This window comes from Eumetopias jubatus, unplaced genomic scaffold, assembly GCF_037043125.1.
Source record: "Eumetopias jubatus isolate StellerSeaLion01/CBP00866 unplaced genomic scaffold, mEumJub1_p1.0 scaffold_7, whole genome shotgun sequence".
NCBI lineage: Eukaryota > Metazoa > Chordata > Mammalia > Carnivora > Otariidae > Eumetopias > Eumetopias jubatus.
Genome location: NW_028274813.1, coordinates 5,155,627 through 5,178,624, shown reverse-complemented (window position 1 = coordinate 5,178,624; position 22,998 = coordinate 5,155,627). Strand labels below are relative to the sequence as shown.

The window sequence follows — 22,998 nt, the reverse complement described above, 5'->3', positions numbered from 1 at the left end:
CTTCCTGCTCTGTAGGGTCTAAAATTCCAACCATCGGGTTTTGAAGTGTGTCTGCAGTACAGGGGGCTGGACCCCCTGGGAGCAGCCAGGCTCCCACTCTCTGGAGGAGCAGGCTGGCGGAAGGTATTGGGAGGAAGTCCAGCCCAACAGGCAGAATGAGGGACGGTAGCACAGGGCCACCACAGACCACGGTGTAGGCCGTTGGTTGCCATCGGGGGTCCTAATGAAGGGATGGGAAACGGTCCCAGTGCCCGAAGCCAGACCAGGCGGGCAGACACAGAGACGTCTGAGCCACTAGCAGAGCCCAAGCATCACGCAACCTTAGTGCTAGGGTGCCTGGCTCGGGTAGGGGTGGGCTCCAGTCCTTAGACCAGGTGCTAGACAGGGTCTCCGGGACGGGCTCAGCCCTGGAAGAAGGGCAACTCCAGATTCAGGCATGGGCTCGGCAGCCGAGGCCAGGCCCCCAGAGTGAGGCAGAGCAGCTCAGTTTTCCAGAAGTCCAGCCAGTGGCAAAGCAGCTCAGGCCTGAATCCCAGAATGGGGCGGGGAGGGGAAGCTGAGCTGTCTTGAATCCCTCCTGCCTCAGCCAGGACAAGCGGGTGGAGGCACAGAGCCTCTGGGTGGGGGTCAGAGGACACCTGTCCAACCTGTGGACACTGTGTGAGGGCTGCAGCCCCCTGTCCTGTGGCTCTTCTGGTGGCGTGCCAGCCTGCCACCTTCATTCTTCACCCGGTCCGACCCCATGGTGTGACTGAATGGGAGACAGTGGCCTTTTGTAGGTCTTGTGAGTCTGGCTCTACCACTCACAGCTGTGTGACCCAGAGCAAGTCATTTCCTCTTTGCAGCCCGCCTCACCCAAGACAGGTCCTCTCGGTGGCTGACAGCGTTGTGAGAACAAAAATGAAGTTGAACTAAGTTAGGAGAGTGCCTGGGCTCTGCCGGGGAGCGGGGTTCCCCTGCCCCTGCTTCCTGAGAACAAGGAAGAAGGTACGCTAGGACCAGGGCCTTGCCGAGTAGGAGACAAAAGAGATCCTTGTCAAGGATCTGGTTTTTAATTTGTTTTAAATTTTCTCATGTCTATACTGAACACATACTACATGTTACTTGTAGTCAGAAAGTCCAATTTCTATAAAAAGCAAAGTGATATAGGTTAAATTACTTCATTAGCGATGGGGAAAGCAAGCTAACATTGATCTCGTGCCTGTCATGTGCCAGGCTGCCAGGCCAGGTATTTACAAAAGGCATGTCTGCGAAAGCGTGCAGGCACCTTCTGTGCTGCCCATCATCTGAGCGCGGCAGGAAGGCAGCAAGCAAGGGCAGGGTCGGGCTGGTCTACCCAGGGCAGCATCTTTCCTTGAGTGCTGGCAGGCCCTCTCCTCCCACCGAGCAGCAGGCCCACTGCCCACCATCTGGATCCTCCTCCTTCCCCAGCTGAAACATTCACACGGGGACCAGCAAGGCGGCAAGGCGTGGCTCCCTGAAAACTTGACTAGAGCCGATACTGGGGCCCGGGACAGCAAGGTCTGGAAGCCATGGCCGTGGAAGCTCACTTTGGGCTTGAAAAGATTCAACCCATGTTGTGTCCCACCTAGTGGTGGGGACAGGACCTTTGAGGACGGGGAGGTTTGAGACCTCCGTGGCAGAAAGCCCGTGGTCACGGGAGGTAGTGGCTTCCGTTGCTGAGATCAGGCAGGAGGACCAGGCTGGGAGGCACACAGGAGACTCCTGTGCTGGGCCGGAGCCTGCCCTAGAATCAGATGGTCTGTTTCAGCTTCGGGATTCTGTTGCTCTCTATCCCGCTGTGTCCCTGATCCAGGGGACGACCTGCTAATCCCTCAGCGGCTCGAAGCACGTGTGGGAAAAGCCTTCTACACATCATAGATTTTGTTGTGGGCTGAGCGTGGGTGCCCTTTGTCCTGGGGAGGAGACAGGCCCCTTCCGCGTGTAGTCCAGGAGGAATGAGACCAGCCTGCCTGGAGTCTCTGCCCTGTCCCTATGACTCTGTGCTGTTCCCCAGTGACACCCGAGCTGGCAAAGAGAAGGAACAATCAGCTCGTTCTCAGTTTGGGGCAGAAGCCTGCCTGTTCTTGTGAATGTGGCTTGGCACCAGCCTCCATCTGAACATAGGGCGCTCGTAGTAGACCCGGGCTGCTCTGGGCCCTTGCCCCCAGGGCCAATGTGTGGCCCGGTCAGTGACAGCCTCTGCCATCTGTGCCTTGCTGTGTCCTGCCCACCCCCAGCTGTGGGCTCCTGGATGCGGGCAGGAGGGCCCTGCATTGTGGTGAGGAGACCAGGCTGTGTCTCCACTAGACCAGGTGTGAGTCCCTGGCTCGGACACTTAACCCACCGTGACAGTCATTCCTTTGCTCACAGGGCAGGACAAAATGGATCTGCTGGGGGGGCGCCTGGGTGGCTCAGTCGTTAAGCGTCTGCCTTCGGCTCAGGTCACGAACCCAGGGTCCTGAGATCGAACCCTGCATCGGGCTCCCTGTCCCACGGGAAGCCTGCTTCTCCCTCTCCCACCCCACCCCCCTGCTTGTGTTCCCTCTCTCGCTGTGTCTCTCTCTGTCAAATAAATAAATAAAATCTTTAAAAAAAAAAAAATGGATCTGCTGGGTTTGGTGATGCTGAGTGCACCGGTGGTTTTAGGCGGAACGGCTTTGTGGGGCAGCCCGAGAGGGAGGGTGAGAGGGCCTAGTAGCCGAAGGACTGCCTCTGAGCCGTGTGAGCAGCACAGGGTGGTTCGTGGGCTCTGGGAGAAGAGCCCCGAGACACGGAGAGAGACGTGATTGAGGGGACAGTCTGGGGACGGCGTTGTACCTGTTGAGAGGTCAGGGACGGCTCCTGTGGGCCAGGCGGGCAGAGACAGGGAGAGTTCCAGGTTGGTTTGCCAGGGCCTTTCTTCTCCGCTAACCTCTGCGCTTCTGTGCTTCTCTGCCCCACAGGCCCCTCCACCCAGCGTCAGGTGCAGAATGGCCCCTCTCCTGAAGAGATGGACATCCAGAGAAGGTAATCCCCCACCCAGCAGGGCCAGTGGCACCCTTCGACTCCCAGAGACAGGCACTGAAGGGGGGACAGGCCTGACCGGAAGGAAGAGGGAGCAAGGTGGTTGCGGCTTTGTCAGAGTGAAGAAGGGGATGTGTGGTCTCATGGGGATTTGCAGTCTGCAGCATCCTGAACTCAGGATGAACTCAGCCCTCCCACATGTGTCAGGAGGTAGCTGTCACGACGTGGAGGGGTTTAGTAACGTGACCAAGGCCGCGCTGCTGGAGATGGGCAGACAGATGCCCAGGGCTGTCTGCCTGACGCCTGTGACCTGAGCACCGTCCTGTGCTGCCCGCCACTCCCTCAGTGGATGCCTCGGGTGGGTGCCACGGCCTCTCAGGAGGATCTAAACCCCGGGCCCCTCACCCCCCGGCGGAGACTAAGGTGGACAAAGGCCGTGAAAGTTCTTCGGGGGCTGCGGCAGCTCTTCGACAGTTTGGCCAGGGCTGTGTAGTTGTCCTTGTTTGCCAGCCTGAGAGGAGGCAGCTCCCATGGGATGTGGGCCATAGGACGACACCCACCCTCGCTCCAGGGAGCTTCTAAAGTGCTCAGACTGGGAGGAAGGACCAGTGTCATTGTCCTGAAGTTACAGAAGAGTCATGGTGGCCAAGGAGGGAGTAGCCACCCCAGGTCAACATCGCCAGGGAAGACAGGGCCAGGGCGTGCACCCAGCCTGCCATCGCCTTGGCAGGGGCTCTGTATCTCTGAGAGGCTCTGAATCGGGCTCTGTGGGAGCTGTATCCAGGACATGGGCCTGGTGCAGGCCCTCCCCATCCAGGTTCTCGGAAGAGGGGCCAAGCTGGGGGCCTGCAGCTAGGCTCACGTGGAATCCTGGGCTGGGATTTGGGGAGGCCCTGTCCCCACCCCTCCGCTAGCTGGGAGGATCTCCAGGGCCCTCCTTCCTCTAGCCTCTCCCCCACTCTGAGGAGTAAAGGCTGAGGCTCGGGAACCTCTGGGCGCCTTCTTCCCCGATTAGGGGTACTCTGTAACCATGGGCAGGTTCCTGCTCTGGGCCTCAGTTTCCCATTGGAACGTAACAGTGGTATTCCTCGCTCCGCTCACCTCAAAGAAAGGAGGTAAAGATGGGAATGTGCTTCTAGATGGCCTACGGGCAAGAGAGACTCCTTTTATCAATTCCCACAGGTCTCTTGATTCCGTGGGCCTGTCTTCTGGCCTCTCAGAAATACAGCACATTGCTGTTTATTGAAGGGCTTTTACAGCTTTTGGCTTGTTTTATTCCTCACACTAACCTTCCGGGGCTCCTGTTACTGGTACCGTTGCTCACACGAGCCAGGAGAGCAGAAAGGACTTGCCCAAAGTAATGAGAAGTTAGAGGCACAACCAGGACCGGCAGCCTGTCTGGCACCAGCTCAGCACTCTGCCGGGTCCTGGGGCTGCCTCCAGCCCGAGAAGGGCATGGGTGAGCCCCACCAGACTCAGGAATGAACGTACAGAGCAGATGGGCCCTAAGCAGATCTCTCAGAACTGGTTAAACACCACCCTGTATTACCCTGACCCACCACCCAAGTCCGGCATTCCTTCCCGAGACCTCCTGCAGTCCCCTGCCTGTGGGCCGGAGCGCCCCCTGGAGACCAGGCTGTGAACTTCAGGAGTCACCACAGGCCACAGGGCGGGCACCCCACCCCTGTGTGTCTCTGCTGGTCACCTCACACAGAGGGAGGCCCAGGGGAGAGAGGACTTATATGGGGCCGAACACCAGGTGGTGATTCCAAGCACAGGAACCTTGTATTCTCTCACAAACAGAGTCTTAAGTCCACACCTGATTTTTAAGGATTTCCAAGCACTTTCATTTTGCTGAGGGCATCTAAGCATATGGATCCTGCTGGGAAAGTTGAAGTTATGGGTGATGTTTCAGCAGTTTGGATAGAGAAGCTGATGGAAGCACTGCTGGGAGCTTTTCCAACACTTTTCGTGCCAGAAAGGTCTTTTCCATTATTTTGTAGGGATCGCACATAGTCCTTCTGAGAGCCCCCTGAACACGTGTTGTGCTTCCTCTGCAGAGAAAAAGCTGAGGCCCAGGGGAGGGGCATGACTTGTCCATGCTTACAAAGCCACAATCCCAGAACAGGAGCCAGAAAGCTCACTGCCTCTCGGTGGTCTTTGCAGTAAACTCTGGGTCCCCTCTGGACAGGTGCTGTATCACTGACCTTTCTTGAAGATGAAGGCAGCTGTATTTTTTCCTTCCTCCATGTATTTCTTGCTTCACAAAGCACTTACTGAGCAGCTGCTACATGCCAGGCGTGGTGCCCGCACCGGAGAAGCGCCGGCTCACTGTAAACTGAGAGCGCGGTGCAGACACGTGGCCGGCAACTTCCCATTCCACCGGCCGCCCTTCCTGCCTTACCTGCCAGGCAGAGACCGCTGCTTGCCTCCAGCGCGCTCTCCTCCTGAGCCCAGAGCAGGTGTCCGAACATCCCGTGACCCTGGGCTTCGTCGGCACAGCTAATTAGAGTCGGCTTGCAACAGTTTTTGAAGACTGGTCCCTCTCCAGGATCAGCATGACTCCTTGAGCCCCCCTCTGCCCCAGCATCTCAGTCCCAGATTCCGTGGACATATTCGTGCGTCGGTGTCCTCACTGCGCCAGCCCTCAAGAGCACCGAGGTCACTCTGCCTTAAGGAGAGGGGACATTTGTGCCCACTGAGGCACACATAGCATTGCTGTCTAATGGAGGCCTGGCCTGTGGCTGGATCTGGGGTAAAAAGAGTAAGGACGTGCAGCCTTAGTGTCCACTTCTCCTGGCAACCAGCAATGCCTAAATTGTTCCAGGAAATGTAGTCATGTGTAATAAGAATGGGTGACCCTGAGGTCAGGGCTGCTGAGGCCAGAGGCTCCCAAAAGTCAGATAAGCCCGTCCAGCCTGGGGAGAAGCTTGGTCTCTCAGCCAGATGGTCGCCCCAGCCTTCATGAGGGGCTTCCCTGTTGAGGTGTGCCTGAGACAGTTCAGGGGGTGCTGCCAGCGCTGTCCTGTTCAGGGACCTGGAGCCAGTCACATGTCCCGCCTCCCGTGAGTGAGCACAGCGAGCCCGGCGGGCAGGGCCGGAGCGGACGGGCCGAGCTCACCGCCGAGGCCCCCGGCCCGGGGCGTGCAGCGGCGGTCAGGGAGTGCCAGCGAAACCCGACTCCGCAGCCCGGGCTCCCGGACACAGAGCCCCATTGTTCTCGGTGCCGAGACGTCAGGCCTGCTCTGCTGTTGTTTTTCAGACAAGTGATGGAGCCTCAGCAGCACCAGCAACAGCGGCAGGAGTCTCTAGAGAGAAGGACCTCGGCCACAGGTGAGAGCCCCTCCGGGGCCTGCTCCTCTCGCTGCACCCGGCCCCTTCACTGGGCACCCCGCGCCCTCCGGGAAGAGCTGCCGGCTGTGTAGGTCTCAGTGTGTGACAGTCACATCCGATGAAAGCAGGGGGACAGGGGCACAGCTGGGGGGAGAGGATGAGCTCGGCTCGGCCCGGCCCTTGCCTTCCGGCCTCTGGTCCCCCCTCACTGGCTGCCTGAGCAGATGCTCCGTGGGCGTGGGCCGTGGCTCTGGCACTGTGCTAAGGGCTAGGGACACAGAGCGGTGAGCCAGGCGGATGCCGCCCCGGCCCGGGGAGCTCAGTGTCCAGTTGGGGGCACAAACAAGTGGAGGACACGGAACATCAGGGTGCACACATGGTGACCAAGTCAGTGCCAGCTGCGAGGCCACACAGAGGCGGGCCCCGCCGGCCCCGGGGCTCAGAGCCCCTCCGGCCGAGGGGCAGGGTCGTCCTAACCGTTGACTGGACCTGAGCTCAGGGAGGCCAGAGAAGGTTCCCTGAAGAGTGGCAGTGCTGATTAGTAAGCACAGGACTTCCCAGCCCCGTGAGTGCCTTCAGATCCTGCGTTTTACGTGCTTCTCCCAAACACCCTGTGCAGTAAGCCAGGGAACGTTACCCCGGGTCACTGATGGGAAGACCGAGCACCACCCCCTGCCCGGAGGCAAGAGCCCCCACTCCGGCAGAGGCTGGCTGGTAGCAGCCCCTCTCAGCTAGACTCCTGCACCGAGACCCCTGTGGGCCCCCTGCCCCACTCTGGCCCACTGTCCACATTCTTAATGCACAGCCATCGCTGGCCCACGTCACCCCTTCCCGACACCCCCGTCCAGGCCGGCCTCCTAGCAGCTCCTTCCACGTTCTCCAGCACCTCTCCGGCACGACCCGTCTTCTTCCAGCCCCGGCCCCACTCCTCCTTCACCAAACTCAACTCCTGCTCTTCTGTCACCATCCCAGCACGGTGGCCACCTCCCTGAGGAAGTCCCCGAACTTCTGGCCCTGCGGTTGGAGCCCTTCTTCCGTAGGCCACCGTGTGCCCACTGCCGATGGCACACGCCATCCCGCCACCGCTACAGAGGTGCATCCGTCTGTGTGACTGGCTCACTGCTTGCCTACGAGGCCGTGAGCAGAGAGCCTGTGGCCGCGTTCCCCAGCACCTGACGCCGCGCTGGCCACACGGGGGAGCTTGCTGGGCGCTGGGTGGAGGGCTGTGCGGATGGTGGACCGAGGACTGCCAAGCCTTGGCATTGTTCCCCAACATATGCCCCACTCGGCCCCGCAGCCAGTTACCTGCCACCGCACTAGCTGCACCTCGGGGACCGACGGGCCGGTGCCTGGGGTGGTGCTGGGTACAGGGAAGGAAAGAGAGATACAGTTGGTGCCACTTCATCCCCCACGGGAAGAGCGCGATCAGAGCGAGAGAAAGTTAGCTGAGCTCAAGGGGTGTTAGGTATGTGACGCTCTGGGTCCAGCCAAGCCCACCCCAGACTGCTGGGGAGACCGGGGTCGGGAGTGACAGACCAGGGCTGGGTGCACCCCACAGGGGCTTTCTGGAGGAAGCACCTTGAGCTTGTCCCTCAGAGGAGCAGGCTGCCTTCTGTCCCTCCTTCCAGGGAAGTAGCAGCTGGGGACTAGGGACCGACTAAGCCCCACCCTTGCCTTTCAGGACCCATCCTCCCACCGGGGCACCCCTCATCTGCAGCCAGCGCCCCCCTCTCGTGTAGCGGACCCCCGCCCCCGCCCCCACCCCCTGTCCCACCTCCACCCACGGGGGCCACCCCCCCTCCCCCACCCCCACTGCCAGCCGGAGGAACACAGGGTGCCAGCCATGACGAGAGCTCCGTGTCCGGACTGGCTGCTGCCTTGGCTGGGGCCAAGCTGAGGAGAGTCCAGCGGGTAAGCGTCCATGGGTGTGGGCGGGCCGGGCTGGGGGCCGCCTTCTCACCGCCCAGGGGACAGTGCCCTCCCTCGTCTGCAAGACACAGGAGAGCCCCCCGGGGAGACGCCACCTCTGCCGCCTGGGGCTGTGGCAGCCAGAAGTGCTGTGGGTTGCTGCTGGCCCTCCCGCTGACCGTCACGGGCAGGGCGAGAAGCACCCCCTTGCAGATGAGGAGACTGAGGCATGGGCGTGGGAGCAGTTGGCCCACCAGGTGGCGGTCAGCTGCGGGCTTCGGACTCAGGCCCAGGTCTCCTGGATCTAGGTCCCTCCCGCCTCCCACACGGACCCTAGAGGCCCCCCTGCCTATCCCAGCACATCTGCGGCAGCCTGGAAGGGGGGGCGGCCATGGGGCAGCTGAGTGTGCCTGTGGTTCTGACAGCAGCTCCCAGACAGAATCTGGCTTCCTTCCCCAGAGCCGCCTCCTCCCTGGCACGTCACACCCACCTTAGCAAGGGCATGGACGTGAGCCAGCAGAGCTAGGCAGTGTCTGCTGACCGACCAGCCGGTCCCGGTCCCTTGCTGGACTCTGGTTTGGTCGCCGGGGGGCTGGGGGGCGGGGTGGGACTCGAGAGCCTCGGGCCTCTTGCAGTGCCACCATCATAAGAATCCCGTCCGGGCTTGCACGCACCCCCTCCCCCTCCAGTGACGTCCTGCCACAGACACGAGACTGAAACGCCACGTCCTTACCCCTTAGCCAGAAGATGCATCCGGAGGCTCTAGCCCCAGCGGGACCTCCAAGTCTGATGCCAACCGGGCGAGCAGTGGGAGTGGAGGAGGAGGCCTTATGGAAGAAATGAACAAGCTGCTGGCCAAGAGGTGAGTGTTCGGGCCCCCCCCAGACTCAGCCACTTGTCAGGGATCTCCTGCCCCTCAGCATCAGTGTGCAGCCCATGCCCAGCCCCAGGCATGTCCCCTGGGCTCAGCCAAGCAGGGGACTGTCAGTCAAGTTCACCTGCTCGAGGGCTCAGCCTGAGGCGTCAGGCCCAGAGGAGTCCTCTCAGCTCTGAGCCCCTCCTCATCTGGTTGATTGACGCAGCCTCCTTGCACCAGCCTCGCTCCGAGCAGAGGGACGTTTGGAGGTCGTCTCGGAGATGGGTACCGGGGGAAAGAGGCTCATTCCCCACACTTAAGATCCCAAACATAGATGAGATGTCTCGGTGCTGGCGCCTCCCAGAGTCTCCCATGGCGAATGCGTGCTGTGGGGCCGGCCCTGCGGGGGCGCTCGTGGAGGGCACAGGGAAAGGCCTTCTGAAGGGGCAGGAGCCCGGCAGACACCACCCTGGGAGACGGAGCAGGAGTTCCGCCCGTGCCCCAGCTGGGCGCTGGGGCCCAGGGCCTGGTCATCCCCTTCTCCACCACAGCGGCAGCTGTGGCTCCCACTCGCCCAAGGCCATCAGCCTGTCACTGTGCCTCACGGTCGCGCCCCAGCTGACACTGCGGCAGGCAGAGGGGCCGGGCAGTTCCTTCTCAGGAGGGCCGCGGAGCTTGGATGTTCCTCGTAAGTGCGGCGTGGCAGCAGGCACATGCTGGCGTATGTTGTCGCCGCCGCGGCCCCCCGGGGCCTGTCAGCACGCTCCTTCTCGTCCGCGGAAGCCGCACCCAGCCTCACTCCCACAGCGACAGCCACCCCCCACCTCCTCTCGGTCCCCTTCCAAATGGGCTCGCCCCGCCGAGAGCTGGACTGGGAGTGTCCCCTCACTAAGTGCACCCAGCTCCGTGAGGATGAGGTGGGAAACCCAGGCCCCCCGAGGGCAGGTCGTTGGCCTGGTGCTTTGCAGCAGGGGCAGAGCCAGTGTTTCCTGCGCGGGAGCTCCGCACACACGGCCAGCGGCAGCAGGGGGAGCCTGCGGGCAGTGGCAGAGGAGCCGTGAGGCTGCCCCACGGCACACATAGGTAACCCAAGAGCAGGGGCAGACTGTGAGCAGTTGTCACACACGGAACGGAGGCTCGCAGGGTAATCTGGCTACCCGCCAGTGCAAGCCACTCCCTGGGGAAAGCCAAGGAGGGCTTCCCAGAGGAGGTTCCACATGAGCACAGCCCGGAAGGAGGAGAACACTTGTCCAGGCTGAGGCGAGTGGGCAGTGCTGCAACACGGGGAAGGCTGAGAAAGCCGCCGGGCCTGCAGCCCGGGGCGTGGAGGAGAGTGACCGAAGGTCAGGCTGCAAGAGGTAGCCTTGTCTGCATGCACTTTGGACTCCATCCCACAGAGGTGAGCGGGGCCTTGTGTAAAAATAGATGTTTTTCAGAAAGAAAATATTCACGCTTTGCTCAAGTCCAAAATCAGTGCGTCAGCAATAACAACTAGGCCTAGATGGTTCAGACCAAACGCAGGGGAAGTGCCTGAGGACAGGAAAAGGTCGGCATCGCCAGAACCCGGTGAGACGCCCAGATGCTGGGGGGACAGTCGAGGCCCTGCCAAGAAGAAGCATGAGTGCACCCCGCTGACAAGGGTTCAGCGAGACGCTCTTTGAAGTGTGGCATTTCTGCCTGTCCCTCGGGGGGCAGCGGCAAGGTCTCTCTCGCAGGAGCCGGGTATAGGCGGGAAAGTCATCATGGCCAAGAGCTGTGTGCCGGGCCCTCCCGGGACTGCCATGCCTGCCTGCTCTGTACCTTTAGAAAATTAAAGGCTGGCTCTGGAGAGTGTCAGAGAGCAAAGTGGTGATGGGGAGCCCAGCCGGGAGGCCGCTGTTTCCAGGAAGAGGTACTGCCGGCTGGCACTAGGTGTCCAAAGTGAAGACAGGAGGGCAGACTTGAAATACGAGGCAGAGGCAGAATTGGCTCCACTCTTTTTTTTTTTTTTTTTTAAGATTTTTATTTATTGAGAGAGAGCATGAGCATGAGCGGGGGCAGGGCAGAGGGAGAGGGAGAAGCAGACTCCCCAGAGGCCAAACAGGGAGCCCAACGCAGGGCTCAATCCCAGGATCCCGGGATCATGACCCGAGCCGAAGGCAGATGCTTAACGCCTGAGCCACCCAGGCGCCCCTGCATTGGCTCCACTTTTGTGAGAAAGAGGTTGGTGGGGAGGATTCCCCAGGTTTCTAGGAGGAACGACTCCCTGCGGGCCTGTGCCCTGGCCGGGACAACCTCACCTCCTGAGTTACGCGAACGCTGTGTGCCCCGGCAGCTTCGCTGAGCCCTGGGGCGTGTGTAGATGTGGGAGTCAGCCAGATGTGGGTGACCACCGAGGCCAAAACATAGGGGTGGGCTTCAGAGGCTAAGGGATGGCGTCCAGGCAAGTGGGGAGCAGGCAGATTGAGCAGAGGGCATCAGTTACAGCTCTCGGGGGTCCTCCCCTTTCTGAGCGGGCCAGGCTCACAGTGGTGTTCCAGATCAGGGAGGGTGCGGCTGCAGGACTGCGTTCCAAGGTAGGAAGAGGTCGTTCTCCTTCCCACAAGGTAGTGAGGTTCCCTTCCCTCAGCCAGTCAGCCTGAAGACAGAATGCTCCCCCAGCCCTGACCTGTGACCGGGGCCACCTCTCCCTGTCCCACGTGGCCTGGCCTTGAGTGTCTGGGAGGCACAGCTGCCACGTGGCCAAACCCAGGCACCCGGGGAACCTGGACAGGGTGCATACCAACTTCTTCCAGCCCTCAGGTGCTATAAACAGACATAGGAATGCCCCCTATTCTGGGCTCTATTCTCCCTGCCCAGGCCCGTTTTGTGCCCAGGGTCATGGGACAAGCACAGAAGACCTGGACACTCACCTGGGCATCGCCAAGGCCGCTCGAACAGTTGCCTCCTTCACACCAAACAGGGGTCAGATCCCCACCACAAGTTCCTCTGAGGACCAGGCTGTGCCCAGCAGAGGCATCTGGGTCAGCGTGAGAACTTTCAGGAGCTGATTTGCACCTTCTTCCTCCTTGTATTAGGAGAAAAGCAGCCTCCCAAACAGACAAGCCGGCTGATAAAAAGGAAGACGAAAGCCAAGCGGTAAGCAGACCCCGGTCCTCGCTGCCCTGGGCGCCCACCGGTGGGGGACACCAGGCCTTTGGGGCATTGACGTGCACCCGGTTTGAACATACCTGTGATAGAAATTTCACCGGGTGGTTCACAGGAAGACAGGAGAGTTTGGGGGGACCAAGGTGCAGAAGAGCCTGCGGAGCACCCCCACACTCCAGGGGGCAGGCCTGTGCTCTCTGAGCATCTAGCAGGCACTGCTTTGCCCTAGAGCTCACAACTTCACGAGGTCAAATGAGAGGCCGAGCAGCAGGATCCAGCCCCAGAGTGCCATGAGGGGAAGGCCTGCAGTCTGGGTGCACAGAGGGGCCACGCGGACAGACCCCGCCTCTGCCGGGAGAGGACCCAACAAGCAGACAAATAAAGTGCTAAGGGCAGAGAGAGAAGGAGCAGCAGGGGCCCTGGGAGTAGAGGGAGACATCCTGAAACCATGCCTCGAGCCCCCAGGAGAAGTGACATTTGCCCTGAGCTTTAAATGGTGAGCCTGAGTTTGCAGAGTGGAGACACAGTGGACGGGGCTGTGGGGACGGAGGCTGACACGCAGAGGGGTGGGCGAGTTTGCAGAGCGGCGTGGGGCCCCCCCAGCTCTCAGGGTTCTGCCTGGCCCGCTGGTCAAGCCTGCCTCCCCCAGCAGGAGGTACTTTTAGCAGCGGGGTACTGAGGACAGAGCTAAGTTTTAGAGCTCGCTTAGGCAGCAGCACTGATGAACTTGTGGGCTGGTTGGGGATAGAATGAATTCTTACCATGTCCTCCTCTCTTGGTGAAAGACGTGAATGGGATCTTCCACAACCAGGACGTAGGCTGTGCCCTGGGCAGCCCTGACCTACAGGGCCGACTAGAACCTCCCTCCCCGGGCCCTGCCCTGCAGCAGCCCACCTGCACAGCCCCCTCTAGGATCACTTGCCTTCTGGTCCTCACAGCAGCCCATGGAGATGGGAGCCAGGCCTGGAGAAGGGAGGTCCCTTCCGTGGTCCTGCCAGGCTGCTCCCACGGGCAGCAGGAGGGTCCCAGTGGACAGTGGTACAGAAGCTCCCCCGGAGCTCAGGCCATATGCTCGTGCTCACGAGGCGCCGGCCTCAGTAATGGGGCTCAGTAATGGGCAGGGCTTGCTGCTGGCCACAAAGAAAGTCGGCCCTGCTCTGCTGGAGCCCGCGTCTCCCCCCACAGCCTTCTCCTTCCCTGCCTGTCCACGGGCGAGCCGCACTCCCCAGCAAGATTTCAGGCTTGCACTTGTTAATGGCAGTACTCGTCTGGCTGATTATAAAAGTAATACGTGCTCCTTAGAAAATGTAAGAAACTGCCGTTTCCTTGTGACCTGGTCAGAGCACCCTGCTCTTGCCCCAGCTGGCCTTCCTAAGCAGACTCTGAGGGCAGAGCTTTTCTTTTCCATTTCAGGAAGAGCCGAGCACCTCTCCATCTCCGGGGACCCGAGCAACCAGCCAGCCACCTACCTCCTCAGGTAAGGGGCGCTGTCCCGCCCTGCGACGGCTACGAGGTCTTAGAGCAGGAGGGCCCCCCCCCCAGCCAGATGATGCAACCCAGGGCCTCGCTTTACAGATGAGCTGTGAGGGCCAGTGAAGTGACACTAGCGGGTCTCCCAGACACCTTCTGGAAGCCCCGAGCCTCCGGGCGGAGCCGGGACAGGCGCAGCTGTGGCGTCCACGCTGAGCCGGAGCAGGTGCTGGTGTGGCCACCTGGGCTAACAGCCCCACGACAGCAGAGCCAGCCGGGCCATAATGGCCCCTGCAGCCCTCTCGTGTCCCACACGGTGGGAGGAGGGCACTGCCTCAGGGGCTCAGGTTCCTGGCCTCAGGCCAGGGCTCTGACGGGGAATACGGACCCGTCTTGCTCGTTGTGGCGCTCAGAGGAGGTGTGCCCGGTGATGCTTGCAAAGTAACGGGTGAGGACACACAGCCCCGAACCCTGCTCAGAAGCCCGTGGGAGCTGCACGATGCGGGGATGTCATTAGGAGGCTGCGGAGCGGAAAGAAGCCGCCGTGTCTGGGCACTCGGTCGTTAGACGCTCGTGCAGCCATCTGCTCCGAGCCGCGCCTGTGCTCCTGAGCATGGCGGCAGAGGCAGAAGGGAAGCCGGGCCCCCGCCCCCCCGTCCCCCCAGCGGAGGGAGGCCCTGAGCAGCTGCGGCACCGGCCTCTGGTCCTGCTGCCCTGCCGGCCAGGCTGCCGCTCCTCCTCGGCGCCTCAGTGCCCGGGGATTCTTGGAGAAAGACTCCACGAACACCTCACACCCCAGTGAAGGGGCAGACCTCCCAGAGGTGGCATTTGAGTTGACCTGGATGAGGAGGAGCCTGCCCTTGCAAAGAATGTGTTTCCCAGTTTAGGAGGTGACGTGTTTGGCTCAAGGCCACATGCCTGGCGCCCGGATGTGGTCCCAGCCCTTGTGCCTGTGGGCCCAGTGTGCACCCCACAGTGTGGCCTTGGGGAGACCCTCCTGAGGACAGGGTCTCCTGAGACCTCCCTGCGGCCCCTGGGGGTTTCTCTTCTGTCTCTCTGCCAACCCTGCAAAGTCAGGAATTCAGTTCAGTCTAGCTGCTCTCTTGAAGTAAAACAAAATATTAATTTAGCCCCACTTGCGAGCGATAATGGAAGGAGAAACCAGCTTTCGGGGCGTGAGGGGGAAGGGAGTGTGGAGAGTGTGGAGCAGACGAGCCTCTCGGGGCAGCAGGGGGACATGTGGGCCTGCGGGCTGCCCTGAAAGCATCCAGGCCGAGGGCTTCCTCCCGCCCCACTCAGCCCTTTGCTGGCGACTCCAGGAGTCACGGTTAAGAGGTTCCCTGACCGCTGGTTCACACTCCCAAGAAGAGACCCAACCATAGTGAGAGGACTCAGAACCAGGCCACAGTCAAGGTCAACCAGGTCGAGGGAATGGGAGCTGTGTCCTGAGTGGGGAGACGCAGGGTGACCGCAGCGCCCTCAACAGCCCTGCAAGGGCCAGACCGGGAACAGAGAGCCAGGTTTTCAGCTCCACCCGAAGCCGACCTTCCTGACGGGGCAGCTCTGCGCCCTCAGCATCGGGGGCCCTCCTGCCTGGAATGGGGTCAGGGGGTGGCCGCTTAGAGTCCTCCCAGATCTGAGGCTCTCTGTCCACTGTATGGATTGACAGAGGCTGGCCGGAAGCCCTGGGAGCGGAGCAACTCGGTGGAGAAACCTGTGTCCTCGTTACTGTCCAGGTGAGCCGCCCTGGGAAGGCGGAGCTGTGAGTCCGGGAGGTGGGGGGGGCGCCAAGGCGGCGATGGGGCGATTCATGTGTCTGTTTCATTCCGTGCCCTAGAACCCCGTCTGTGGCCAAGAGCCCCGAAGCTAAGAGCCCCCTTCAGGCGCAGCCTCACTCTAGGTACTGAACAACCCCGTCTCGGGGGCCTCCTCTGTCCCCTGCCCGTGACTAACACTCCAAACCCGCCCCGTGTGCTGTCACCTAACAATTTGCTCTGGGAAAGGGCGGCCTGTTCCTTCAGACCTGGGGAAGGCAGGGCCGGAGGGACTGCAGGGGCTGCGCAGAACTGCTCCCGGCTGTCCCCTCGCAGAGGGAGAGACCGGGGCCTGGGGAGGGCGATGAAGTGAGGCTGACGTCGAACCCCGGCTCCAGGCTCACTAACCGTGACCTCGGGCAAGCCGGGTGGCCTCTCCCGGCCTCCACTCCTCCCCCACCCCGTAAAGAGGTCTCTTAATCCCTGCGTCCTGTGCCAGCCGTGTGGGGGGCCGCAGCTGGACACAGGAAGTGCTCACTAGCCACAGCCGCATCCCGCGACTGGCCTCCTCTGCCCACAGCACACAGAGCCATGTTCCCCCAGAGAAACCACGTTTCCTGACTGTATTTCCCAAACCAAAAGCTGGCATGGTAGCAGGATAGAACATTCAAAACTGAGGGGTCCCCAAAAGTGAGAGAGGCAAAAGCCACATAGTCCCCATGGGCCAAGTGTGGCCTGAAGTTGCTGGTCTCAGGAACCCGCACTAGGAAAGGTCTCCACTGCCCCGCACAGACTGAAGGGGAGCCGCTCCTCCCACAGAACAGGCCACGCTGGAGCCTGGTCTTGCAGAGTGGAGCCAGGCGCTCTGGGAGAGCTCCAGCCTGGCTCTGGCGGGAACGGGGATGACAGATACTGCTCGTCAGGAATGAGGTCTCAGTGGTCAGCCAGGCTCTGAGCTGGGTCCTGCAGGTCCCTGCCAGCAAGGAGCCTGTTTTCTGTCGGGAAGGCCCGTGCACGAGGCAGCTGTGTGTTCTGAGAGGTGCTGTGTGGAAGACAGGGTCACATGGCAGTCCGGGCTGGGGACAGAGGTGCTTTAGTGCATGGGCTGGGGCAGACCTCTCAGAGGTGGCATTTGAGTTGACCTGGATGAGGAGGAGCCTGCCCTTGCAAAGAACGTGGGGACAGCCTTCCAAGCTGGAGGAGATGGTAAGTGCTGAGGCCCTGTGACCAACCGAGTTCACAGAGCAACAAGCCGGCCAGCGTGGCTAGCCCATGGCGGAAGGTGGGGTGGGCCGAGGGAGGTGAGCTTAGAGGGGTCAGAAGGGGTCCCGGGGCTGGAAGGCTGTGTCTCATTTGTGTGTGCAGGACCCCAGTCCTCAAGCTTTAAGCACAGGGCGCCGTGCTGGACCAGCACTTTCCCCGGCTGTGAAGGGCCTGGGGACCAGCATGGGCCAGGAGCCAAAGGAGGGGCCCCAGGACGAGGGAGGAGGCCGGGCCGCCAGAGCGGCCCCTGCAGCTCGTCCACACGGCCAAGGACACTCTCTGGGGCTGTCCCCTGGGGATGGGGCTCTCTGCCTCTGAGAGCAGTCTGTTCTCTAGCTTCACAGAGGCCCCGGGAGGTGAAGCAGCTTGCCCAGGTGGCCCGGGAAATGGCTGCTGGAACAGACACAACCCACAGGCCGGACGTGTGGAGCTGGGGTCTCAGGCTGCGCCTCTTTCCCCATCGGGATCCAAAGTTACTTAGACCCCTTGGCCTCTTTCTTGAGTTCAGCCAGGAGGGGCACAGGGGCACATTCTACGTTCTTATTTTGCTTCTTTTTTTTTCTTTTACGATTTTATTTATGAGAGAGAGACAGAGCATGAGCAGGGAGGAGAGGGAGAAGCAGGCTTCCCGCCGAGCAGGGAGCCCGACACAGGGCTCGATCCCAGGACCCTGGGATCATGACCTGAGCTGAAGGCAGATGCTGAACCGACTGAGCCACCCAGGCGCCTCTGCTTTTTTTGTAATCCAGGCTTGGGCACTGAACCACTAAACTTGATTTATTCAGGGGTTTGTTTTCTCGGCTTTATTAAGATATCATCGCCATCTAACATTGTCTGAGTTTACATGGCGGTCCACGTGTGTGCATGCGGTGAAATGCCCCCTGAGATCAGGCTGGCTGACAGCCACCCCTCAGCTTCCAAGCTGCTCTCACGTGTACACCTTGTGCTTAGCTATAGTCCCCAGGCTGCACATGAGATCCCCGAACTCCCTCGTCGCCACCCGGAGGTGTGCGCCCTTTGACCCTCCTCCACCCGCCCCCCAGCCCTCCCAACCCCCAGCCACCAGCAATCTCCCCCATTTCTGGGCCTTGGGCTCCTTTGGATTCCGCACATCGTGGAGACCGCGCCGTGCTTGTGTTTCTCTGCCTGGCTTATTTCACTCCGCGTCGCGCCTTCCGGTCACCCCTGTTGTCACATGCAGCAGGTGTCCTTTGTTCTGGCTGGGCGGCTGTGTGCGCCCCATCTTCTTCATCCCTCCGTCAGTGGACACCTGAGGCTTTCGGTCATGCTGCCATGACCGGGGTGTGGGGGGGGGCCCTGTCTTCAGGACAGTGGTTTCCTTTCGTTCAGACACACTAGCCCTGGTCTGGCTTGTCCGCAGTGGCCGGGCCTGCTCTCGCCCTAGAGAGGGCCCCCCCCACCCCCCCGCAGCCGGGCTGGCCCTGCCAGGTCGCATGTCTGCGTGCCATCACCCCCTCGGTCCCCACCACAGCTGGGGCCATGCCATTTCCCCGGACCCGCAGGCCCCAACCACCATCTCTCCCCAGGAGATTAAGTGGGACCCAGACAGCAGAGCCTTGCGCACCGCTGCCCTGCTTTAAGAGGCTGAGTGGCCAGAGGAGCATTTTGTCAGGATTTTCCAGGGACGGTTCACGTACGAGAGACACTGAACAGCAAACTAGCTAACCTTACTTAGTTCAGCAGCTTTTCAAGGAAATACAGTCCATGCCTCAAAGAGCAAAACCACTTCCGAGGACGTTTCCTGAAAAAAGTTACACACTAGGTAGGACTGGTTACCAGAAGTGGGTGCTTTTAGGATGAGTATGGACTGTGCAATTTTGTGCTTACTGCCGCTTTCCCCGAGCCTCAGTTTAGCCGGGAACACAGACCCCTCACTGAGGAGTAGCCATTCTTTCCGGAGGGGGCGGCATGTGACCTGCACTGTCATATCTGTGTATGAGCTCGCAGATCAGCAAACAGCCCCGTCGCCGTGCCCCCGTCGTGCCCCAGAGCTGGGAAGTATGGTCACAGGATCCATGAGACCCTCTTGAGGTGGAGACGAGCTGTTAGATTCTTGTTAGAGTAGCTCCAGAGTGCCAGGGGTAAAGCAAAAAGCATTTGAAAGACGATGGGAAGAGGGCCGTGCTTGGCCTGCGGTCCTCGGCCCTGAGCTTGGAGGCTCTGGCACACCCGGCCTGCTCTCTCAAGCTCTGTCCCCGCGTGGGGGGCACCCGCCGGCCCTGCCGCCCCCCCTTACCGCACCCTGCCATCCTCTTCAGGATGAAGCCGGTGGGGAGCGTGAATGACGTGGCCCTGGATGCCTTAGATTTGGATCGGATGAAACAGGTGAGTGTGACCTTTGAGGCCATGACAGAGCCAGAGGCCGGGACCCTCTCGGGTCCACGCGGGCAGGCAGGCTCGGCAGGGCGGCCAGAAGTCGCTCAGGGAGCCAGCGGTGGAGGAAGGGGGCACCCACGCTCAGCTCTGCGCCCCCAGCCCCGTCATCAGCAGAAAAGCACCCCTCTGCCCTTCTGGACACTCCAGCCTGCTCCGGGCGCCCCCACCCCCACCCCCACCCCTGGGGCCACCCCTGGTAAAGCCAGCTTCCGGGACTCTGCTTCCTGTTCCTTCACATTGAGGCTCTGCTCCCAACAGGAGATCCTCGAAGAGGTGGTCCGAGAGCTGCACAAAGTGAAGGAGGAAATCATCGACGGTGAGTGCGGGGCCTGCCCTGGGGCGTCACCCAGGGTCGCAGGGGAGCGGCAGGGCAGCCTGGCTCCCAGGGCTGCAAGACAGCAGAGCGGTGGCGGCCCAGCCAGGGAGACCCTTCTGGGCCCAGAGGCCCGCGGTTCCATATCACCCCCATTCTCTGGTCAAGCAGACTGAGGCTCAGTTAAGTGAGGTGGGGTGACAGCTCGCTCCGCACTCCCCGGCTTCCTCCCTGGGACGCACGTGTGAATGTGTGGACGGGAGAGGAATCAGAGAACGCATTCCAGAGCAATAGAGTTGAGGCCGCCTCCAGTCTGTCCCTCGTCCGTCTCAGTATCTGTGCACTCAGACTGCCTTTCTGGACTCTGCTACCTTTGATCACCGGGTTTGGGTTCCGAGCGTGGCTGCGGCCTTCCCCGGGAGGTGGTTACCGGGACCAAGAAGCCACAGAACCACCTGTGGCTCTGACGCAGTCCCCCGCTTGCTTGGCCCCGGGCCGGGCAGCAGGCATGCAGCTCCCACGCCAAGAGCCGCTGGCTGCAGAGACTAGGGCCCCGGCACAGGGCATCACAGCCGTCCTGGCTCAGGTCCTGCGCCGGAGGGAGAGGAAGGGTTTAGGCAGAGCGGGCTCGCCCCAGGAGCGGGCAGTGAGGCGCAGCCCGGGCCCAGCCCGCCTCCCTCCCCCTCCTGAGGCTGGGCCTGGTCCCCACAGCAGCAGTGGGGACCTGGGCAAGAGGGGGCTCTGTGAAATAAAAGGGGTGCGCGCTGGTGGCAGGGGGCTGGAGAGGGGAGGCCAGGGTGGGAGCCCACGTGCGGGGCCTCGGCCCCGAGCTGGGACCGGCCAGGCCCTGTCCTTGCCCCAGCAGAGCATGCTCAGTTTGTGTCTGTCTGGTGTGTGTGTCCGGTCGTCGTCGTGTCATGGGGAGTGTTCCCCCGCGCGCCAACAGGCCTGGGCTGGGCAGATAAGGAGTTAATGAATGAAGAGCAAGGCCGGGCCCTGGAGCCAGAGAGGAGACACCAGGCTGACTATTAACTCTGCTTTATTGCTGCCCCCCTCCACACCCGCACACGGGAGGGGCCGACGCTCTGGCTCCAGGGCCAGAGCTGCTGTGCGGCCAGCCTGGGGGGGGGGGGGGCGGGCAGGGATGGAGGCCCTGGGAGGTGCTGGGACACATGCCCCTGGGCCTCGCTCTCCAGCCGCAGGAGGCTGGGTAGGCGCAGCCGCCGGTGGAAGCGGCCACGTGGGCAGCGGCTGGGCCCGTGGGAAAGCACGGGCAATGTGGGGGCTCCGAGAAGCACCCCCGTGTTACTGGCTAAGTGCCCAGCATTCCACTCTTTCGGCTCCAGACCCAGCGGGGTCTGTCTGGCGAAAGGCCCCAGTCTGGGGGGTGAACCGTGAGGGGTGCGGACAGGAAGCCAGGGAGAAGAGTAGGAGGAACCCTGCTCAAGGCCAGGCCCCACCTGCTGCCGCTGCCAGAAGCGGGGCTCCGGGTCCCCGAAGCAGCACTAGGTGCCCTGCTCTGAGGCGGGAGGCAGGCCAAGCACCATCTGCGCCTCGCCCCCCAGCTCGCCCTCTACCTGGGAGGGGCAGCACCCCCCTCAGACTGCCGGCTCGAGGAGAGCCTACAGGGCTCTGTAGTCGCCCCCGTCTGTGCCAGAGCCCTCTGCGCTGCTGGACCTCAGCCTGCGCCTCGTGACCTCCGGGAGCCTGGCTGAGGCTCTAGGAGACGGAGCAGGGCACACACCAGAAAGGTCCTGCCCGGGGGCGTGGGCACAAAGCCCTACAGACAACCAGGCAGGCCTTGTCCCTGCTGCACCTGAGCCTCCCTGTCCTGTCCCTCAGCCATACGGCAGGAGCTGAGCGGGATCAGCACCTCATAGTGTCCTTGGCCCCTGCTGCTGCCGCCCAAGACACCAGGCCAGCTGACGGCGGGGGACAGCGACGGCCCGGCGGCCCCAGGCCTCCAGCACACGCAAGCCCGCACTGAAGCCGGGATGTGCTTCATTTAGAAGTCTTAACCTGTGATAAAATATTAAAATGAGGAAACAAGTTCAATTTCTGGATTTTTTTAGATCCTACCTGACACAGAACACCAGGTCTACTCGCCTTTTTTGTATTTTATATTTGCCTATTTAAGCGTACATTTCTTTTGGTTTATAGAGAACTCCCCAAATCACGCACTTCATTAGATGGTTTCCGAGTTTTCTCCTAGGTGATGCTGTTAACACCTTGGCAGTGGCGAGCTGTCCCCAGCGTCGTGGTGGTGAAGTCTGTCCACGCACCGCAGTGTCTGTGTCCACGTGGTAATAAACGCTTACTGTCCACACCCCTGGCTCGGGCTCGCTCTCTCATGCCGGCTCTTGGCCACTCCGGGCTGAGGATGCCCCCTTCTGGGTGGGCGGCCCACAGGCCTCGTGGCCAGGAGCAGTGAGAACGAGGTGGTGGCCCTGGCGGGCAGCTGGGCTGCATGCGGACAGGGGAAGGCGGGAGCGAGGGCAGGGGCTGCTCAGGCACTTCCAGCCAGGGGTCCTGGGGAGGGCTGCCCCCCATGGCCTCCCCTGAGACAGGCCCTGAGCGCCACCCACACCTGGAGCATCAAAGGGGCTGGCTCCATTCTGACCACAGCTCAGGGAGTGGTGGCTTGGGCTTAGCAAGGCAGCAGGGACAGGGAAGTTGACAGGCTGCATGGTCCAGGGAGGACCATGGCCCTGCCCTGCACGCCCACCCAAGGCCCACCCCAGCACTTCTCAGACCCTGTGAGTCCCCTTTGGAGCCAGAGAGGATCTGCCCCTGGGCCGGGAGCAAGCTGGAAATGCTGTCCCATCTCCTGACCCCCAGGGACACAGTTTGCCCAGCCATCCTCCGGGGGATGGGGGCAGAGGGGGAGGGGATGAGGTGGGGCCCCCCAGTCTGGCTGATGACAGGGGACTGCTGTTTTCTGGCCAGGCTCCGGACACCCCAACCCATCGAGTGCTCCCAACAACCCAGAAGATGGGAGTAGCACTGTTCTGCCTGTTGGGGGGTGAGCAGCCTGAGGCCTGATCTCAGAGCGGCTGCCCCCCCCACCCCGGCCGGGTCCAGCACCCGTTCTAACCCAGTGGTGGGGGGGGGGGTTGCTGGCAGGTGGTGACAGAGCACACCTTTCTCCCTGGGCAGCCTCCTCCCCAGGACAGCTCTGCAGGAGGCTGTGCCGGCAGCCCTCAAGCGGGCCAGCCACCTGCCCAGGCTCCAAGAACTCTGGCCAAGCTGCGCTTCCCTCCCACAACAGCCGCGGGGCCGGCGGCCTCTTCCTAAGGGCCAGGTTCGGTGTCTAGGGGACACGGGTGCCTGGCATCTCAGGAGGCCACTCCCAGCTCCCGGCAGGAAGTCCGCGCTCAGCACCTGCCGGGTCTCAGGCACAGGGTGCGGCACCAGGCCTTCCTCCCGGGTCAGCCAGCACAGCCCGGCGGCGCCCATCCAGGGGTGGTCCTCAGCCTCCCCGGGGGCCCAGGTACCCCTCCTGCTCCTGCTCCTGCCTGCCGGCCCCTGGGAGACCGGGAGCCCACGCCTTGCAGCCCCCTAGGTTTCAGCCG

The 22,998-nt window shown here is 61.9% G+C and overlaps 1 protein-coding gene across 1 annotated transcript in view; it reads left to right on the top strand.

Moving 5' to 3' along the window:
• Positions 1-21,752, top strand: part of EVL (Enah/Vasp-like) — a 73,816-nt gene extending 52,064 nt beyond the window's left edge. The window contains exons 4-14 of the mRNA XM_028099485.2: positions 2,946-3,009; positions 6,269-6,339; positions 8,021-8,250; positions 8,988-9,109; positions 12,160-12,220; positions 13,643-13,706; positions 15,369-15,435; positions 15,537-15,599; positions 18,996-19,062; positions 19,372-19,429; positions 21,269-21,752. Coding sequence (XP_027955286.1) covers positions 2,946-3,009; positions 6,269-6,339; positions 8,021-8,250; positions 8,988-9,109; positions 12,160-12,220; positions 13,643-13,706; positions 15,369-15,435; positions 15,537-15,599; positions 18,996-19,062; positions 19,372-19,429; positions 21,269-21,306 — 905 coding nt within the window. The 3' untranslated portion in view covers positions 21,307-21,752. The remainder of the gene's footprint in view (positions 1-2,945; positions 3,010-6,268; positions 6,340-8,020; positions 8,251-8,987; positions 9,110-12,159; positions 12,221-13,642; positions 13,707-15,368; positions 15,436-15,536; positions 15,600-18,995; positions 19,063-19,371; positions 19,430-21,268) is intronic.
• Positions 21,753-22,998: the final 1,246 nt, after the last annotated feature.